This window comes from Vidua macroura, chromosome 18, assembly GCF_024509145.1.
Source record: "Vidua macroura isolate BioBank_ID:100142 chromosome 18, ASM2450914v1, whole genome shotgun sequence".
Taxonomy (NCBI): Eukaryota; Metazoa; Chordata; class Aves; order Passeriformes; family Viduidae; genus Vidua; species Vidua macroura.
The window spans coordinates 10721852-10742491 of record NC_071588.1 but is presented as its reverse complement, the minus strand read 5'-3'; the positions used below and the strand labels follow the sequence as shown (position 1 = coordinate 10742491).

The window sequence follows — 20640 nt, the reverse complement described above, 5'->3', positions numbered from 1 at the left end:
AGCTGTGACTCATAGGCGGGTCTGAAGTAAGGGGAAAACTGTTCCTGGTGTAGCTCGTCTGATAGAGGCAGGCTTGACTAAAGAGCAGATTTTTTTTTTTGTTCTGCCCTGTCAATGTATGGGTTTGCAGCGCAGCAAGGTACATATTTGTTTTGTATTCTCTGTTTCCAATGCAAATCTTGTTTCCACAGCCTCAGTCCCAGTCTCCTATATACAGCTCTAGTGCCAAAAGCTCCAGTGCCTCCGTTCCTAGAGACGGGCTCAACTCTCCTACTCCCCGTGCCAGTGAAGAGGAACACGTCTACAGGTATCCTGTCCCTTTTAAGAGATAAGCCTGACTCACAACTTGAGCTTGCTGAGGGTCAAGCTGCCTTCTATAAGTGGAAACAAACACTGCTCTCCTTGTGTGTTATGTTGCTTTGTGTCAGTTTTGATTGCCTCTTTTGTAACATGCCACTGTAACTTTCATACTCATTTCAAACTTCGACCTGGCCCTTGAGCTTGCTCAGCTGCAGGAGGTTAAGGATCCATCAGACACAGCAGGATCTGGATTGTGTTGTGAGGATATGATCCAGACACAAGTGACAAATCCACCCCTAAACAGCACAAAAGTTCTTCAGGAGGTGGATGGCCTTTGGGTTATTTTTCCCTGGGAACTCAGTACTTGTGGCCTGGAGTGTTGTGCAGGAACTTGAGTTTTCAGGTAAATTCAAGCTTCTTAAAACTTCCATCTCAGTAGGTGATCGATAGATAACAAGTTCACACTTGCAAAGGCAGCTGCTCTGACTCTTGAGAGGTTGGAGGAGTATCCTGCACAGTAGGACAGACCTTTCTGCTGACATAGGGATGAGTGATGCAGAGGCTGTCAGAAATTCATCCTAGGCACCTTTTTACACTTTGGAGACTGATGTTTCTTTGGAGTCATAATCTAACCATGCCAGCTCTTTCTGCTGAGCAGGAAGTTGCTTCCAACCAGAACTAATTCTGGTTAGAGCTCAGCTCATCTCTGGGCAGCCTAGCCAGAGATGATCCAGTGGAGACGATAATTGCAATTTTTTCAGATGACTGCATGCAATTAGTATGAAATGAAGGTAATTAGAGCCGTAAGTCCCCTTGAACAAAGGTCTGGCATGGCTTGGTTCTGGTCTGACTCGTAGCTGGTGTGTTGGTTCGGCGTGAGGTATGTTCTCCTCAGATTGCAGTTGTGGATCTTGTTTTTCAACCTGAAGAGAAGGATAACTTCCCTTATGGAATTCGTAATTGTCACTGGTGTTACAGGTGTCAAGAGTTAACTTAACCTGCTAGATACTAACTTTTTGAGCATAATGTGGTCCTGTGCACAAGGCAGAGGTTCCCATTTTGGATTTGGAAAATATCTTTTTGATAAAATAAGAACATCTAGAGCATTAAAAGTTATTTCTTCATTTGTAAAACCAGGAGAAAAAAATGTTCCTGCCATTGACAATGTAAAGACTGTTACTACAGTGTAACTGCTATAAAAATCATTGATGTGAAGTTCTGCTTTGGAACAGTTTGCAATTCTGTGTGGTAAATAATATCAGCCATATAAGGCTAGCAGTAATTATAGCCAGTGCTTTATACATGCATGTGTATTTAACACAGTAGAAAATAATACCGAGTTACTTTCTTATGAATTGATTAGAGTTCCCCAAATTAAAGGTGTGAGGACTTGGGGAGACCTTGAGTGCTGCAAGAGGCAATGACATATCCTACTGCTTCTCCGTTTCTGCTGCTAACCTGAGGCTTGTGCTTTGCCTCTGTCTCCAGTCTGTGCTAGCCCTGCATTCCCTTGCTCAGGGAGGAGGATGTTGCTGCTTGGTGTGGTGTCAGCAGAAACAAGTCATTTTCCCGTACGTGAGCTAATGGTTCTGCTGCTGTTCTGTGCATTTTGGATCTACAGACAGTTAACTCTTTCGTACAGGGCTGGGCAGCATGTACTCCTAAAATCAGAGGCCTTGTCCATCAATGCTATTTTTGTGATTTACAAGAATAGCAGTGGCTGTGTTTAGTCATGTCACAAAGCATGTGTCTTCTTTAGCCCCGGAGCTAAAAGCATCAGCCTGTATGACCACAGCACATGTGTAAAGTTTGGGAACCTAAGGAGTTTCCCTCCATCCCTCTGCTGTATCTTGATAAAGAAGTTTCACATTTCCCTTTTATCTTCAGTTTTCCAAACAAGCAGAAGTCTGCGGAACCATCTCCCACAATGACCAGCTCCTCTCTGGGCAGCAACCTCTCAGAATTGGACAGACTCCTTCTGGAACTGAATGCTGTTCAACATACTCCTGCCAGTGGCTTCACAGCAGGTAAGGAATAGGAGGACATTTGGTATGAGTGGATAATTTGATTCTCAGAATAGTAGCTTGCTTTTTCTTTCCAACATCCTTAGTGAGGGAGACCCCTCCAGCCCTTAATCAAAGATTCATTTAGTGAGGGTGGGATCTCTTGAGGTTTGAGCTGCAGCACTCTGCTCAAAGCAAGGCCAACTTCAAAACTGCTTCTAACTAAAGTTTTGAAGTTAGTTTAGGTTGCTCAGCCCCTTGCACTGTTAAGTTTTTAATATCCTCGAAGATGGATGTTCCACAACATTTCTGGACGATGTTTTGTATTTGCCTGTGATTAGCATATGTGTATGTGTGGAATGGGGCTCTGAATGGCTCTTTTCTGCTCCCCTTTCTTCAGATGAGGCTGGCAGAAGCCCGTCACTGCCCAATGTGGCTGGCCCTCACTATGTTGTCCCAGAGAACAGCAGCTCAGGGGGAGGGAAGGCTGCACCCCCAACAAAAGAAAAGCCAAAGCGAAATGGTGCACGTGGGATTGAAGATGTGCGTCCCAGTGTGGAGAGCCTGCTGGATGAGCTGGAGAGCTCCGTGCCAAGTCCAGTGTGAGTAATGTGGTGGTTGCAGGCTTGGGTGAGGTGGGATGGGCTCCTAGGGGAAGGGTGACTGTAGTGTAGGGGCAGCTGCTGCAGGAGATGGATGGAAGATGAGTTTTGTCTAAAGGGTCACAAGTCAGGTGGTGCTGGTGCTTTGTAATCTACTTCTGGATGGAAAAATGCCTAAATCATGCATTAGAGGTAGGCTGTTCAAGCTCAGATTTAGAGCTGACCACAAACACCCCTGTCTGACAAAAAGAATGTGCAGGCATCCTCTGTTTCTTAGTGGATGGGATGTGTGTGCACACGTGAGGCAGGGTCTGCGCATGTTGGGGAAGCTGGGCCAGGTTGGGCTGTGCTGGTGAAACTCCTCATGCTCTGCTTACTTGGGGGAACAGTGGGACTTTGAGTCTAGGAATGCTCTCCCATGTTTAAACACACTCTTTCTAAAATTTTATTTTATTTTTTCCCCCTGGCCAGGCCTGCAATCACTGTGAGCCAGGGTGAGGTGAGCAGCCCCCAGCGTGTCACTGCCAGTCAGCAGCAGACCCGAATTTCTGCTTCTTCAGCTACACGAGAACTGGATGAGCTGATGGCATCTCTCTCTGACTTCAAGGTACCCTGTCATGACAGCTTTATGCTTCATCTTGTCCCTATCCACCCCAGTCTCTCTTGCCTGTTAACCACATTTGCTGACCTTGGTTGGTGTCCAGAATGCCTCCTTTACGTCTCACATTTGCTCTGATAAACTTCCTGTGGTGTATTTGTGCTTTCTGAGTGGGGCGCTGGGTATCCTTGACTGCTATAAATTCTTATCACTGGCAGGGTAAGGCAGTTCTGGGATCTGTTTTTCCTTCAGTTCTGCAGTTTGTCTGTTTGCCAGAGATAATGAGCTTTGTTACTGCTCGGTACAGAGTGAATTATTTTGCTGTGCTACAACTTAATGAGAAGGAGAGAGGCATGGGACACCACTCTGCTTACTGACAGAGACCAGGCCCTTCTGTTCTGTGGGATGGCTCCTCTCTGGAGTGTGTTTTTACCCTGATGTGCTTTCCCTGAGGAGGATGGATATTCCAGGCATTTACATAAGACAAAAGGAGATTTCAAAGGTTTTATCTTAAAACAAAATCTGCCATTCACTTCAACATGGTATTAAAGTTCAGCTTCTTGTGGGGGCAAAGGATGGCAAATACTATTCAGTGTCAGCATATGTACTTTAAAAACTTTTTCTTTATTTATGTGGGCGTGTTACCATTCCTGCACTAGATGATGAACTGTGGAGGTTGTTTTCATGAGATTTCATTTACCCATACACATAGCAAAATGAAAAATACTTTCTCACTTCCTACTTTCAGCTGCTTTGCTTATAGTTTTACTGAACTATTGACTTGGATTTCTTCTGAGAGGTGGAGAAAGCAAATATACTGAATAATCTCTTTGTTAGGTCTGCCTTTTTTACATTCCTATCTGCTTTCTAATCCTAAATCAGTTCCTAACTCTGTTTTATCCCTATATGGAAGATTCTGCTGGATGCTTGAGATTTCCTGTCTGTGCTGAACTCCATCCCCTCCTAGATGACGTTAGGTGGGGCAGCCAGAGCTAAGCAATGTTTTGTGAGGAGAGGTGCAGAACATGTCGTGACAACTTTTGCTGTTTGCTGCTCTTACTGTGCTTGGTGGGTCCCATGGAGGTCAGTACAATACCCAGAGTTGTGACAAGTGTGTGAGTTCAGACCCTAGCACTGTTCTGAGAAGCTTCACTTGCCTTGTGCTTGCTGGAATGGAAATAAGTCTGCCATTCCTGGCACATGCACCTAAATCGGTGAGACTCTTGGAGTTCCTCAGTGTTTTCTCTAGGCTTATTATAGTGTGTGTTTAGTCAGTTGCAAATATTGACACCTTAGTGTTGTCTTTTTTCTCCTTCTGAGGTCCTATGGTGTGGTGCAGGATAGCCACAAGCTCTGTTCAGCCTGGCTGAAACACTGCAGTGTTGTGAAGCTGGAGAGAGTTTCAACTTGTGCTTCTGGCATTCTGTGCCCTGCTCCTTCCATGTGCTGTGGGAGCTGAGCACTATGGCCTTGTGCCCCTGTTGCTTTTATCAGGCAACTAGCTCAGGGTGTGGCCCAGCCTTTGCTCCCAGGTGAGCTCTCTGCAACTGAGAATGACCTTGCCCAGCTCAGGTTTCTTTGGCAAGATACAGGGAGTGGACATTTTTAACTGTGGGTGTTCCAGTACTTTGCACTCTTGAGAAGCTTTAGAATCTCCACTAAAACCTGCATGACAGAGATGAGCTGCTGTGGCTAATACCACCTGCCTTCCTGGCTTAGTTTTCAGTTGATCTCAGAGACCAAATTGAAATGCAGCAAGATGTTAAGAATTGGGCTTTATTAAGCACAGCATTGTATTTTTGTGAAGCATTGAGCTCATCTGTGCCTAAACATTCTTCCTGGAGCACAAGGAACATGGCTTCTGTGATAATTTCCCTTTTGTTAATGGTGTCATTGGCTGTTCTTAAGTTACTTTCCTTTTTTCCTGTCCTCCAGGTTGCTTCATTTTCCCTTTGGTCCTTTTTATTTGGTTTTACCTCTTGTGATTGTGCCAGCTGGGGGTGTTAACTTGCCTGTAAAATGTATTCTAGTCTGTACTAGTGTCAGAATATAAGGGAGACAAGGAGAGTTCTTGCAAAGGTGGAATATGAAAGGCTGCTGTTTGAGCATCAGACCCGTGTGTGACTGCAGGATATAGGATCAAAAACCCAAATATGATGTGTAATGAGTTGGAATTGATAGAAGTTGCAGTAGATGAGGATGGGAGGAGTGGAGGGCACTGGTGCTTGATTTGCCTTGTACCCCCGAGTAAAAGGTGATGATACATTACCCCTTTATTATATTTTGTCACCCTAATTTGTTGCCCCTTCTTTTTGCTTGCAGAATCCATTTGATTTTGGTTATCTGGTTAATCAGTCATCAGGCACTGAGATTACTTAATGCACTTGTTTTTTTACCCTCTGCCATTTCTGTGTAATGTGATGCCTGCTTACTGCATAGCTGAATGCTTGTAGTTAACTGTTCTGTTACTGTTGAGTGCTCACCCGTTGCTCTTATTTTGGAATTAGTATGATTTCAGTATGTTGAAAATAATCACATTTGAGCAAAACGTTACTCTTGCCTTGAAAATTACTGACTTCATTTTAGGAAGTCTGGAAACCAAATGTGAAGCACAGCATCAAACCAGGTTACGTTTACAGGTGTACCCAGCTTAGGCAAAATTCAGGGAGCGGGCGCTGTTGGGAAATTCCCTCATTTTAATATACTTGCTAGTCATTTTTCTCTCAGCTGTGACTGTGGTCACAGTAGCCTGGCTGTGCTATTCGAAGGGAAGAGCAATCTGTAAAGAAATTTGGTCTCTTATTGCTCTTTCCTTTCTGAGAAGAGTCTCCTTGTAGCACTACTGGTGTGACTTTGCAAGCTTGTGCATGTGTGCCAGCTCCTGGCCCCTCAGCATGGCAGGAGCTCAGGTCAGCTGAAGGTTATTATTATTCCATTTACTGACAGGTTTTGTGATTGTTCTGTTAATTATATAGTTTTTTTCATGATAAGTATCTCAGAAAGGTAAGTGGAGACTGAGAGGTAGCATACATGGGGCTTACGAAGTTATGTGCCCTTCCACTCAGAGCATAAGCATCTGGTTTTTTTAGGCTTCTCTGGAAAATATGACTAAGAGTCAGTCAGAGCAGGTCTTGATAGCTCTTGGATTTGGAAGTCCTTTGTGGGTACATTTTTAAAACTGAGAAGGCACAGTCTTGGTCTTAGGTGGACCTGCTGTGTGAGCTTGTCCAAGTTGCTGTTCTGTCTCCCTTTCTAAGAAAAAGGAGTAGTACTACTTAGTCTCCTAGAGTTTAGTCAGGAACCACCACACAGAAGGACCTATGATCTTTTGTTTTCAAAAGATCCTGTAAGTCAAGGAAAACCAAAACCTATGTATTAGTTGCTCTTCTTGGAATGTTTTTTTGGATCAAAATTAATACTGATTTTATTACAATGTCAATGTGGAGTCTTTGGCCTAAGGGGAAGATGCTAATCTGCCACCTAAGCAATGCTCACAAGGGCCTGGAATGACTGACAGGCTGGTATAGATTCGGTGTGTGTCACTTCCAAGGTGAGATTAGTGATGTGAATAGAACAAAGCCCATGTCATCTGCTCTTGCTGTGAATGCCCTGAAGCTTTGTTTTCACTGCCATGAACTCAGCCAACTGGAGCATTTTATTAAGTGTATCAAGAAGAAAATGTCATGCTTTGTTCTAGTCATTGATTGAATTTTTTGCAGCTTTTGAATATGAAATTTACATGTCTGACTGTGAGTAAATTTATGTGACCTTTATTCACAGTCAAGACACTCCTGGGTTTGGAGCTGGCTTCCCAGCAGTGGCAGTGGCTGTGCCATGCCCCCATCACAGCTGTAGGTGAACACTGAGCTGTCACTGAGGAGGAGGGCCCAGGAAAAGGATCGCAGTGGCTGTAGAACTCATGAAGATCAGTACAGTGTCATACTGGTTCTGCTCTTTGGTGTCTCATTTTTCTTCCTTACTCTTGGAAGTAAGGATTTGGGTCAACATGGCTTTTTGATTTGGAAGTCATGATACTTATAATGCTTAATTCTGTGTCTTTTTTTCCTTCTCCTTATCTCTGTCATTATCTTTTTCTCTCCTTATTCCTTCTATCTCTTCTTTTGCAGACTAGTTCCACTGTGTCTCTGATTTCTGAATCTTCCCTAGAACCGGTTCTCAGTTCAGCAAATGCAGACTTCAGCAACGCTCCTCACAGTTTAACAGTGCTGTCCCATTCCAAACACCCTTCTGCAAGTCACAGTGGGGTCTCAACAGTGCCAACATCTGTCCCCTCAGCAGACACCTGCATTGAGGAAGGGAGTGACACCACAGTTCTGCCTTTGTCAGGGCATCCTGCTGCCCCTCCACCTGTGCCCCATTTAGCACAAACTGTCCCTGTGCCCCCACCACGGAGCTCCTCTGGTTATGCTACTCGTGGGGAGCAAGTGGCTTCTGCCAGCTTAGTTCAGCTGAACAGGAAGCCTGACTCTTCCAAAAATGCTTCCCAGGCTGTGCCAGTTTCCAGTGTGGAGCTTCTCTGTAGATCTGCTAATGTGGAGGCACGGGGCTTAGGGTATGACGTGGCAAAAGAGACTGAGAAGAAGGAGCAGATAACTGACCCCAGAATCTCAAGTGTACCCGTTTCAAAGAAGGGGCAGATAGCCAAGGAGCTGCATCAGCAGGGAGCACTCAGGGACAACTCAGCTCTTTCCTCCCAGGGCAGAAGTGTGGAAACAGCTTTAGATGAGCTGTGGGCCCTGGAGCTGCCTGCACATGTACCAGAGGTGCATGCAAAGAATGAGAATGTTTTGGATTCTGTTAATGAACCTTCTGTTGTTGCACTGGATCAGTGGGATGTCTTCCCGGACACTAAAAACCAGATGGGCTTTGTAGTGGAGCAAGGACAGGAGCTAAAAGCTGAAGTGCCACATGAAACCAAGGTGTACCACTGTCCTGATCTGGGCAAGAAGAGACAGGGCAGAGACAGAACTCTAAGGAAGGCAGGTACTGCTAACATGAACAAGGCCAGAGGAGACCAAGAAAATGAGCAATTCAGAAGCTCTACAGTCACTCCAGAATCTCCTGAAAACCTTGGGAAGGCTGAATGGGATCTGCCATGTGTCTCCAAACCACCCATTGAGAGGATTTCTGCATCAGGCCAGGCAGGCACTGAGTGAATGTAGGAGTAGGGCAAGTCCTAGCCAGGACTGTTCTGCCAGCACACTAACAGGGTGTGCATGCAGTGAGTGTGCCGGGGCTAACCCCACTAACAGCACGAGCTCTGAGCAGTGTCACTGACAGCTGCATGTCACAGGGCTTCACAACCCCCAGCTTTATCTTGTGGTCTCTCCTGCATGTGGTTCAGCAGCACAGAACATGGCAGTTTGTAGGGACTTCCTTGTGAAGTGGACTTTTATTCCCTAACTGGGGTAAGGCTCAGTCCACAGAGACCTCCAAAAAGCTGAAAGGACTGTTTTGTGCTACTGATTGGGATGGCAGCTCCTCTGCTCTGCTTACCATTTTAGGTCTCATTACTGAAGCTGTCAGTGTTCCTTTCTGTGCTGGAAGTACACTTTGTGCACCAGACATCTCCGACCAAGAGCCTTGTGCCTGTCAAGGGCAAACACAGAGGCGCAGCTCTGTGCCCTTGGGATGCTGAGGTTTCTGTAATGCTCAGTGGAGTGCTCATGCTGTACCTCCTATCTTGGCTTCCCACTGGTTAATCTTTCCCTTCCTTTTCTAGACAGTTATTTTTGGCTGCTGTGATTATCCTTACTGGGTTTTTCCTTGCACTGAGTCACCATTCTGGGCTGTGCCAAGAGGAATTTTGGCATTGTGGAATAAATGCCATCACTCTTCCTGCTCACAATTGTCACTAATGTCTTTGAGTTTGTACTGTTGCATCTTGGGGCTTGCTCTGACTTTGCTCTTCTCTGCTGATACTACTGCTTTTGTCATTTAGATTAAATCTTTAATCAAGAGGACAAAAGAGACTGCGAATGTGCATCCAATGTCTCGGGATCTCTCTCCAAGGCGTAAACTAGGTCCTGCCATATTCCACAAGACTGAGTCCCAAGATCGCTTGATTGAGGAGCTTCAGGACAGACTGGGCATCGATAACCAGGAGCAGGAAGAATGGCAAAGCCAGGACGCCTGGCTGACAGAGGGGGTCACTGTCACTGCCAGGCCCCGGGGGGAAGAGCAGAGTGGTGAACAGCAAGTAGAGAAGGTAGAAAGCAGGGTCACGTGCGCTGGGAAATTCCAGCATGTCCCTCTGTCCAGATCACATTGTGTGGAGGTGCAGATTGAGTTTCTGAGCATCCTAAACAACCCAAAATGAAGAAGTAACTATTCACCCTTGTCTGGTCTGAGAAGGGAAGGCAGCACAGGTTCCTAGTTCTGGATGTTTAAGAACTGGAGTGGGATCTGAGGGAGCTGCTTATGGTATCTGTTGATGCAGTCTGCTGCTATCACATCTCAAATGTCCATGTGGGGATTATTTTTAAAACCCCACTGGGAAGCCTGACACACAGGCTTTATTTTGTCCAGTGCTGTACCTGTGCAGGGCTTTCTGGGGATGAATAAGATGGTGCTCTTCCTTAAGCTACAAAGAGCGGCACCTTTTGTAGATCCCTTCTCCTTCTTGCTGCTTTTCCCCCTTAGATAAACATACTGGTAGCAGCCAGCCTTCCTGTTAAAGGAAGTGCTTGTTGGTTCCTCTTTGGATTTATTCACCTTTCTTCTTCCTCCATGTCTTTCTAGGTGGTTTTTCCTCCAGAATCCCCACTCCTCCCCAGGAGGACAATCTCTGTTCCAGTCTCTTCCCAGCTCCAGCCTTCCAAAGAAGCTGCAAAGATAGTCCCTGCTAACGCTGCTCCTTCTCCTGCCTCTGGCCCTGCACCTATTCTCTCACTCCCACCTCAGCCTTCCCATGTGTCATCTACCCCAGCTCCTAGTCCAGTCTCTTCCTCTTCCTTCAGCTTGGCTCCCCAGCCTCTCTTCCGGTGGGAAGCTTCTGATAATGATTATCATGAGGTTTCTGTTGTGGGCACCCCTCCTAATGAAGATCCCAAACATTCCTATTCTCCCCAGACCTGGACTCCTAGCACCAAGGCAGTTGTCTCTGTTGGCTGTCAGACTGAAGATGAAGCTTTCCTCCCAGAAATGCAGGCAGGCTTCTCTATTCTGATTTGTGTTTTTAGCAGTATTTTCCAATCCAACTACTGCTTGTAATTTGACAGCTCAATAGATACAGTGTTCAGGTAAAGGCTGGTATGAACTGCTGGATGGGAGGGAGGACTCATGGACAAATCTAATCCCAGCTGTAGCACTGCACTGTACATGCCTGTGCAACAATTTGCTGGGATATGCGGCTCCTGTGTGTCCTGACAGTCACTTTGTGCAGCAGGGACTCTCATTTCCCTCTGAGATTAAGAATGTAGCTCTGAAACACAGCCTGGAGCTATCCCTGCCACAATCTCTCTGAAGTGGGGGGGGAGTAAAAGATGGCAGAACATGCATAATGGAAGGAGCAACTCAGCAGTGCTTCCTATGTTTACCTTTTTAGGCAGATGTCCACTGTACGAGTGGATTTGGGGGAGGAGATGGCATGGTCAAGACCTGGGTTCTGCATCTCCTGCCAGGGAAGGGCTGTAGCTCCAGGGTGGTGGGGAGTCTTAACATATATGTACAGTGCAGTGTTAGTGTACAGGCAGCTCTAAAGCAGTGAGCAAGAAACATCTCTGCATCTTGACGTGTTGTACTTTGCAGGTGACCTCTGCTCCTCCCCTAGTCCACAGTGCCAGTCTGTTGGCTGCTCCTGCACCCTGGGGCCCTACAACCCCTGACAAGGCAGGATCCCCTTTCTGTTTCCTCAGCATGGTGTGTACTCTTCTGGTTGATGAGTGTGCTGGGATCTGCTCCTGGAGCTCCCAGCACTGTTAATGTGGATAATATCCTGTATTGCATGGTTTGCTACTCATAGAATTCCTTTCTGAACTTGAGTGGTGGCAAATCTCATGGGTGAAGGGTGGGAGTTTGAAGAGCCTTTGCATGATCAGTTTGCCTGAGGATGATGTGCTGAGTGTCCCTTACAAACAGCATGCATTATGTACAGGAGGTGGAAACAAACCTCTTTCAGGCACGGGCTCATTTGTGAGCTGTCAAGAGGGCTGGATGGCCAGGCCAGCTAGAAATGGAGGTGTGCACAGGTATTTGTCCCTGCTCTGGGGTCAGCCGTGACTGGCAGGAGTGTGTGGTCCCTCCAGGTCACTACAAGGGTGAAGTGCTCTGTTGCTACACGTTGAATTCATCTCATCTCCTTTCTCCCTGAATGGTATTTATTACTTGTGTGTGGCATCTGTGTCTGCCTTGTGTGGCCATAACCCCTGGCTAGAGCAAGAGAAGCTGTGACTCTTTCCACACAGTGCAGCCCTTTTCCTCCTGCTACACCATGCAGGAAACCTGGGCTTTATCCTGGGGCTCTGGACAGGCTTTGTCTCCAAACACCCGTTGTGTCTCTCAGTGAGAATATCCTTGAAGTTGTGTGTGTGCTTTGGAGGTAGTCACTGTAATAGTTTTTGGTAGCAAATGTGTGTTGTGTGGTGAAGGGTTTGTTTTAGAATGAGGATGCTGGGGTGTGATAGGGCTGTTCTGTGCTGCTGGTCTAGGAGAGGCAAGTTGAGAGAGGAGGGGAAAAGCTGTGTGTTAGGATCCATTTGGAGTCACACTGCATGTGAGGCAAGGCTGGGGAGTGTATGGATGTGTGTGTAAAAGCAGCTAAATTCATGTATGTCATAAGAATGAGCAGAAACCAGGATTTGTCATTGAGTAAACTGGTCAACTGCAAGGACAGGCAGCTGCAGGACAGGGAGTAGAGCTCCTCCCATGGCTAGAAGGGCAGAGTCTACCAAGGCTTGGAGCACTTGGAGCATGTCCCTGCTCCTTTGGCTGTGTTGGCGGCAGGCTGGTGGGCTGTTCCTAGGCATAGATTTTGCTGTTTTAATTTACTCCCTTAGTAAAAGAAAACATGCTCTAAACCAAGCTTCTTTACATGTCCCTAAAGCTGACAGTAGCTATGGCAGTGCCAAGTCAGCTAAAATAATCCCTATTTCCCTGTTGGGGTTTGTCTGCAAAGGGGGCTGTGGTGGCCAAGGAGAACATACGCTTTGTTTATAAGTTACGAACCTCAGTAAAACATTTCTCCCCTCCTCTGGGAAGCCTTTCCAAGCCATGTGTGCTCTGGTGGTGTGAGTTTCAGAAATGAGACAATCATCCAAATCCCCTTCCCCCCCACTGGTGCATTTCAATACACCTAGCGGCCCTAGGGGATGCACTGCCCTCTCTGTAGGTAAACAGCAGCCAGCTGGGAGGGAGTTACTTCCTTCCTGCTTCCAGTTGCTTAGCTCGGGCATGGGGTGAGAACCACCTGAGAGTGAGAGAGAGACTTGGCAAACAGATGTGCAGACGGTGGTGCAAAGGGAGAAGATTTTCTAGCTGAAAGGGAGGTGAGATGAGGGAGAGAAGAGCATCTCTATCAGAGAGGAGAGACAACTGAGAGCAAGAGCATAGGAATGGAGAGAGGTCAAAGAGAAGGGTCCCTCTGGATGGCGTCTGCTTTGTCAGCTGGCTAGGAACTGATGAAGTAAAGGGAGATTTTTGGCAGAGGCTTAGAGAGCACTGTACTGAGTGCCTGGGATGTGCTGGTGACTTTTGCTATATGTGCAGTGAAAGAAAATCAAATTCTCAGTTCACAGCTCTGCTGTTACATACTCTCAGTTCTCTGCATGTCTCTGCATGGGCAGAATACATGTGTGTACTTGATCCTGGCTCTCACCAGCTTCTTCAGAGAGCATAGCTGTCTGTCTCTCCAGGGGAGTCACTGGCAGCAACAGCAGGCATTTATCTGATAAGCATAGCAGCATTCACCTTACAGTATTTGTTTTCTCTTACCTGCAGTTCATGGCGCAGGGAAAAGCTGGAAGCAGCTCCCCTCCATCCACAGCCTCCAAGCCTGGCAGTCAGCTGGATACCATGCTGGGAAGTCTTCAGTCTGATCTGAATAAACTGGGTGTAGCTACAGTTGCCAAAGGTGTCTGTGGAGCCTGCAAGAAGCCTATTGCTGGGCAGGTGAGTTGAAGGTGCTGCCTCATTGCTGAACCTTGGGCTGCAGCTGGGAGTAATGGGGAGGGCTGTTTCGTGAGGCTGGAGAGACTGGAGATGCTGGAGAAACTGAAGTACTCTATTTATCCACTGGCTAGGTACGCTGTAAGCTCCTCCAGTGACCTCTACCCTGCCCCTGAGGGACTGCCCTCTCCTGAGATGATAGGTAATTCAGTTTTCATGCTACCCCAGTCCAGGGCTCACTTGAGTAGTAGAACTTGTCATTCTTGCTGACCTCCAGCTGGTATCTTGTCATGTAGTCTAGGGGAGGGAGAGATAAGAGTTGTTCTCCAAAATCTGTTTTCCCAACAGGTAGTTACAGCCATGGGGAAGACCTGGCACCCTGAGCACTTCGTCTGCACCCACTGCCAGGAGGAGATCGGGTCTCGGAACTTCTTTGAACGGGATGGGCAGCCCTACTGCGAGAAGGACTATCACAACCTCTTCTCTCCTCGCTGCTACTACTGCAACGGGCCCATCCTTGATGTGAGTTCCTTGGGGGAGTCATAGTGATGGCAAATTGCTGCAGGCCTAGGTGTTAAAATTCCACTTCTCCCATGTATCCTGGGTGGAAGGTTTCGTTTAGGGATTTCTGTAGTTGTTTTGTCCTTCCTTTGAAAGGGAAACAACTTGGCACAGTCAAATTCTTAACACTAGTGAGTGGAGTTGGTCGCTCTTACCTTTGCTGAAGTTCCTTCAGAACCCCACATTGCTCCATCATTCTGGTAATGATTCCTCAGCTTTTGTTGTTGGCAGCCTGTGGTAACAGGCACCAGTGCTGGTCCTTGGGACTGGATGGGGCCCTGTGTAAGGGAGGAAGCAGTGCCTAAGATCCTTTTAGGGTAAAAAAAAGTGTGCAGTGAGAAAGTCTGAATGAACCAGCGGCAGGGGCAAATTGACTCTGCTCTCTAAAGGACAGTCTATTTTAATGCTTCCTCTTGTCAGCACTAGCATTAATGTGTTCTTTCCTCTCTCCAGACCCCCTTACTCACCTCCAAGTCATTTACATGACCTGCACTTTGTGTTTTCTTCTGAACAGAAAGTGGTGACGGCTTTGGACAGGACATGGCACCCTGAACACTTTTTCTGTGCTCAGTGTGGAGCTTTCTTTGGACCTGAAGGTATTGCTGGTTTATGCAAGGGGAAAGCAATCTCCCCTCTGAACTGCAGATGAGGGAGTGAGGCAGAGCTGCTTTTGGGGAACAGCCTGAGGCATCACAGGGGAACTACTGGAGTTCCAAGGGAGCTGTTTATGGGGGAAGGATGGTGCCAGTAATAACAGCTTCTCCCTGGGGAGGAAGAACATGCCTTTGTTGGGATGGGAAGGGAACAACAAGAAACAGCTCTAGCTGCTGTGTATGTTAGCAGGAGGAAGGATGATCCTACCCATATGGGTTACCCTGCACAGGTTTTGTGGCCACAGGTGAAGATGGGGAGCTGATCCCTTTGCCTCTCCTCTCTTCTGGCAGGATTTCACGAGAAGGATGGCAAAGCCTATTGCCGCAAGGACTACTTTGATATGTTTGCTCCCAAGTGTGGAGGCTGTGCCCGGGCTATCCTGGAGAACTACATCTCTGCCTTGAACACCCTGTGGCACCCCGAGTGCTTTGTCTGTCGGGTAAGAAACCCAAGGTCCTTTGCTGCTGCTGTATGACCCCTCTTGTTTCCACCCTGAGGCATCTGGTCCCATATCGGGGTAAGGTGTCTGTGGGGTAGTGAAGGGCAGCCAGCCCCACAACATAAAAATATGCCAGCAGCCTTCTTGTTCTCTGTCTGTTTATATTAAACTTTGGAGTTGCTTTGCTCTTTCTGTTCCCAGCTTTAACTATGGGCTTCTGCAGCAGCTCACAAATAGAGATATTTTCTGTGGCCTTCAAATAATTATAAGCTAAGCTTCTCTCTGAGCACTTGCCTCAGCAATCAGATTTTGAGGATATTCCTTCCATGCTCCATCTGAAAATGTAAACTAATGAGAGTGACCTTGTTCAGACAAACATGCAAGTCAGTGAAATAGCGGCAGGCTCCATACAACAGGCATAATAAACAGGAGTACTGCAGATTAAATGCTTGGCACTCTTTCAGAGAGCATTGCAAATATTAACTCTTACTGTCCCCAAGAGATGAGCCAAATCAGCCACTGTTTCCTAGAGCGGGAGAGAAGGCAGAAACCAGATCAAGCAGCCAGAACTACAAGTTGCTGATTCCTGTTGTGATGCTCAGAACAGTCACTGGCCTGTTGGGACTGTCTGTGGCTCCTGCAGTGGTGTGCAGAGTGAGGCAGAAGCTGTGCCTGACTGGGGCTGGGGGGGCTGTGCCTTCTCATGTAGAGATTCAGACTCTATCAGGCAGTTCTGTTTTCCTTTCCCCCTGCTCGGCCTGAATTAGTGAGGCCAGCACAGATTTCTTCAGGCCACAAGACGTGATTCTCTTCCTGTTTCTGCAAAAGCAGAGCGATCTTTTCAGCTGTTCTGCTGACTGAAGGAAGAGACTGTCTACTGAAGTAACTGTCAGCATTGGTAAAGCCTTGGACTCGCTGCAGGCAAAGTGCATTCTCCTGGTACTGCAAGTGTTTAGCTGCCCATGGCTCTGCATGCTGCTTGCTGGACTCTTGTCCACACGCTGGGAGCCAGCTGTGTGTGATACTCAGTGTCCTCCCTGGGGAAGAGGACAGCAAAACCAGGATTCAGGAAACTGGCTCCTCTGGGTCTTGCTGCTGATATATTTGGTAAATCTGGCAGTGTCCTAAACTCTCTCCCTTACTCTGCTGCCTCAGTTTCCCACTTTTACAAGGACAGGAGTCTCCCCAGTGTGGTGGGGATAGTGGGTGCTTCTGTTGCAAGTTCTGCAGTGAAGTGTCCTCAGCTGCCTGACGCTGAGGGGGAGGGAGCAGCTCTGGACATTTATTTATTAGCACATAGCTGGTGTATCCTCTTCCCCTTATCTATTTATTCAATAGCATTAGCACTATAGAACAAACAGTTTCTCCCAGCAGTGACCCATATGTAACTGGTGGAAATATTTCAGGCTGGACAATCTTTTGCAGAGTGTACCTGCCTAATGCCAGCCATTCTCGAGAGGTCACTCATAAAGATTAATTGTGCCTGATTTTCTCAGCTGGAACCAGTCCCATGCTCATCAGGATTCTGCTGCATGAAAGTCTGTGTTGGTCCTTTCTTCTGCTTGCCCTTGTGGGGAAACTGGAGCGAGGGAAAAAAAAAAAAAACAGGGAAAGGTGCTGCAGTGTTTCCCATCTCAGGGCAGGAATGTTCTGCTTTTTCCTGGCTGGATACATCTGTTAGCTCGTCCATAGTATTTTCTTTGTTGAAGTGAAGCCAGCTGGGCGAAGGAGCTGATTGATTCCCTTGCTTGTGTCTGTATCTGTCCATTTCTCAGTCTTTTTTTTGGAAACCCTTCATGATGGACAGAGTTTGGCTCTGGATAACTGGACAGTGCTGAAAGGCAGCAGTTGACCTGCCCACAGCACAGCTGGGCTGTGCCATAGAGCAGAGGATGCTTGTAGAGCTGCCCCCTCCCCACCACCCCAGCTTCTCATACAACCTGTCCCCTTTGCTTTGTCCTGCTGCAGGAATGTTTCACCCCGTTTGTCAACGGCAGCTTCTTCGAGCATGACGGGCAGCCCTACTGCGAGGTGCATTATCACGAGCGCCGCGGCTCGCTCTGCTCCGGCTGCCAGAAGCCCATCACAGGACGCTGCATCACTGCTATGGGCAAGAAATTCCACCCAGAACACTTTGTCTGTGCCTTCTGCCTCAAGCAACTCAACAAAGGAACCTTCAAAGAGCAAAACGACAAGCCCTACTGCCAGAACTGCTTCATCAAGCTCTTCTGTTAGAGGCACTATAGATGGGCGTTCAAGCATCTTTCTGCCACCCCCTTGGCAGTTCTGTCTCTCTGAACATTACTGTGATTTAGGAACCTTACCAGGCAGGGGAGGAGGGGGGTGGGGGGTGGGAAGTGCTGCTATGGAGAGGCAGTAGATCCAGAGATGAGATGGACCATTAAACTGGAAACGCCCTTGCTGTGTCTCAGAAGAGAGAGGCTGACATCCCTCATTACGGTGTGTGTGTCTGTGTGTGTGACTGACAGCTGAGCTTAGCTCGAGGGCTCTAACAGGGAGATTTTCCCAGCCCCCTCCTGGCAGCAGAAGGCTTTGCCAGTACATTTCAGCCTGTGTCAGCTCTCTGAGCAAACGGTGACACTTGCAGACAACACGACCCTCTGCTTTGACACCTCATTCTCTGGCTTTTGCCTGCACAGCGAGGCCACCCTGTGACTTTAGTGCCACCCTGGCTCTCCTCACAGAGTTCCATGGTGTGTGTGACTTGCTGAGACTAGAGCATCAGCACAGGCAGCCAAGACCTTGCAAGGGTCTCTCCAGTTCCATTACACTGTAAGGAGATAATACCACTTACTCTTTTTTTAATTAAGAGGAATCAAGATATTACTGTGTGGGGTGTTTTTCTTTTTTTCCCTAGTTTGTTACTCCCTTTCTCAATGCCTTTTCTCAGCATACTGGAGCAGGAGGTGGGGTAAGCCCCAACCATCCCTCAGCACTGTTGTGCTCTCCTGTGGGGACATGCCGTGCCAGGCAGCTCCATAGGCACCCAGGCCAGCTCAGGGAATCTGCTCCCCTCACCTTCTGCTCCTGGGAGAGGAAGAGGCATCACCCCTTCTTTAAACACAGGTGCAGAGAGGTTAGAGCAGCCTTTTTCATCCAGCCCTGTCATGAGTGTGTGATGTGTGTGTGTTTATCTGGCCTGGAACTCTCCCATCTATCAGGGCCTGAATCTATCACAAGAGTGAATAGAAGGAAGGGTTTAAGAAGCCAGGAAAAAAAAAAAACTAAATTTATATCCTTTCTTTTTCCAGTTTGCTAATGAGACCTATCAGCCCCTTGGTGTTTCCTTTTTCTGTGCTCTTGTTAAACATGTTCTACTGAGAGATGCTACAGCAATAACCTTTTATATTGACTGTTACTGGTATAACGAGTCCTGGGGGTCAGGTGTGCATGACACACTTGGAGTTTTACTATCAAAGTGAATACTGTATCGTGTCTTTGATAAGAACTGTAGATTTCTACACTGATTTTGAATTCATATCTAATTTACTTTTAATCCTCTTATACAGAAATTGGTTTTGAAGTGATTTTAAGAAAGCAACTTTTATATCAAGCTGTGCTGTACTAGGCAGTGTGCCAGTTGTGCTGGTTTACTGCATCTGTAATCTCAATGCTTTATTAAGCCTAACTAACATTCAATATTTCCTTTTTGTTGCGGGTTGGGAGGGGCTGGAATCTATGGGCAAGGGAACATGACTTGTATTTTTTTTTCCCTAGCACAGGCAGGTGAACTGTGAATAGATTTGAGTTTTGGGGTTTTTTTCCCTCCTCTGGGTCACCTAAAGGTATAATTTTGGTTTTTATTGTAACCTGTAAACTGCTGTATTTGAATCACCTGCCATTCTCCCAAAGCCCAGCTTCCAGGATGTTAAAAGTGAGTCTTAATATGATGCTAGGGGGGAAGGAGTTCAGATCTTTTACCTTGGTTTCTCTTCTTCAGCTGCCTGAAACCAGAACAGGGTTAACTGGGGAAGAGGCTCGTTTTTTTCTGTGGAAGAAAGGTCTTGTGACTGACAAGAAGAAACTGGGAGACAGAATCTGTTCCTGACTAGCTGTGCAGCTTTGGGCCAGTCACTAAACCTTACCGTGCCTCAGTTTCCCCATCTGTAAAATGGGGTCAGTTTAGGCTGGATTTGTGAGGTTATTGTGAGACCTAGTTCATGTTTGGTAAAGCACTTTTAGGTCTCTGACTGGAGGGTGCTGTGGAGAGGGAAGTACTGCGCTGAAATTCCCAGTGGCGTTCTGTGGGAGCGGGGTTTGGAATTACTGCTCCAGGGAGCTGCAGCTCTGTCACCATTGGCATCCAGTTGTGTTTGCAGCTTGGCAGGTGCATTGTAGGGGTCCAGGGGTGGCTGTGTCAGAAACCAGCCCTGAAACCCATGGCTCACTGTCCCATGTAACCTCATCACGGTGCTGCGCTGCCCTGCTCAGGTCACTGAAACTGTCCCACGGATTTCCCCCAACAAACAAACCTCAGTGCGTGGGTGTGAGGCCAGAGGGAGCTGTGGGAGCGCTGCAGCTGTGTCAGCTGGGCTGAGCACAGCTGTGGGAAATTCTTGAGGCGAGAGTCCTTGCGCATTCGCCTTTTCATCTTTTAAGTCTATTTGACTTAAAATGGATGTTCCTAAGCTGCCTGTGTTTATCTTGCTGGAATGGTCAACTTCCTTGGTGCCGCTGAGGGAACATGCAGCTGTTGTGTGCAGATGCTGGAGAGGGGTGAGATGTTTCTGGCACTTCCACTTTGGTGACACCTGCAAACTGTGTAATCCTGTGCCTCAGTTTCCCTGTCTGGGGAATCTTTAACCTACCTCACTGCTAGCTGAGGCTTTGTCAGTGACACTTGTGGCACACTGGGGTGCAGGGTGCTGTGTGGGGTGAGTGGTGCTGAGAGGAGGCTCCTCTGGCCTTAGTGCTTAACCGAGATGATGCCACACTCACCTTCTGCCTTCATCTGGTGTCTGATATGCTGGGATGCCAAATAATGAGCATCTGATGCTCATGGTCAGGCTATTCTGATGCTACTCTGCCAAATAATGCCTGGTGGTGGCTGCGGCCACTGTGGGTGTCCAAAATTCATTCAGTGCAGATGCGATTTTGGGGTAACACAGCCGCTGTTGGGGTGTGTGTGTGCGCCCCCGGGCCAGGCGCTACCCCTGGGGACGGCCTTTCACAGCATGTCCGGGCTGGGCTGGGGGAAACTCCGCTGGGTCGACAGTTATTTGATTCTTTCCTGCCTTGTAAACTTCTAACCGCTTTTTTTTTTTTTTTCTCAATTTAAAATTCTTGCAGTTACGCCAATAAAATTTTTACCATTATAGTCACGCCTGTGTCGCGGTT

At 47.4% G+C, this 20640-nt stretch overlaps 1 protein-coding gene across 8 annotated transcripts in view; it reads left to right on the top strand.

Annotated features, from left to right (window-relative positions):
• PXN (paxillin) overlaps nucleotides 1-20624 on the top strand; it is a 62154-nt gene extending 41530 nt beyond the window's left edge. For all 8 annotated transcript variants that reach the window (XM_053993453.1, XM_053993452.1, XM_053993448.1 and 5 more), the window contains 9 exons: nucleotides 192-307; nucleotides 2188-2327; nucleotides 2704-2905; nucleotides 3377-3512; nucleotides 13461-13631; nucleotides 13977-14150; nucleotides 14704-14785; nucleotides 15134-15282; nucleotides 17251-20624. In XM_053993453.1, coding sequence (XP_053849428.1) covers nucleotides 192-307; nucleotides 2188-2327; nucleotides 2704-2905; nucleotides 3377-3512; nucleotides 13461-13631; nucleotides 13977-14150; nucleotides 14704-14785; nucleotides 15134-15282; nucleotides 17251-17517 — 1437 coding nt within the window. In that variant the 3' untranslated portion in view covers nucleotides 17518-20624. The remainder of the gene's footprint in view (nucleotides 1-191; nucleotides 308-2187; nucleotides 2328-2703; nucleotides 2906-3376; nucleotides 3513-13460; nucleotides 13632-13976; nucleotides 14151-14703; nucleotides 14786-15133; nucleotides 15283-17250) is intronic.
• The last annotated feature ends 16 nt before the right edge of the window (nucleotides 20625-20640 follow it).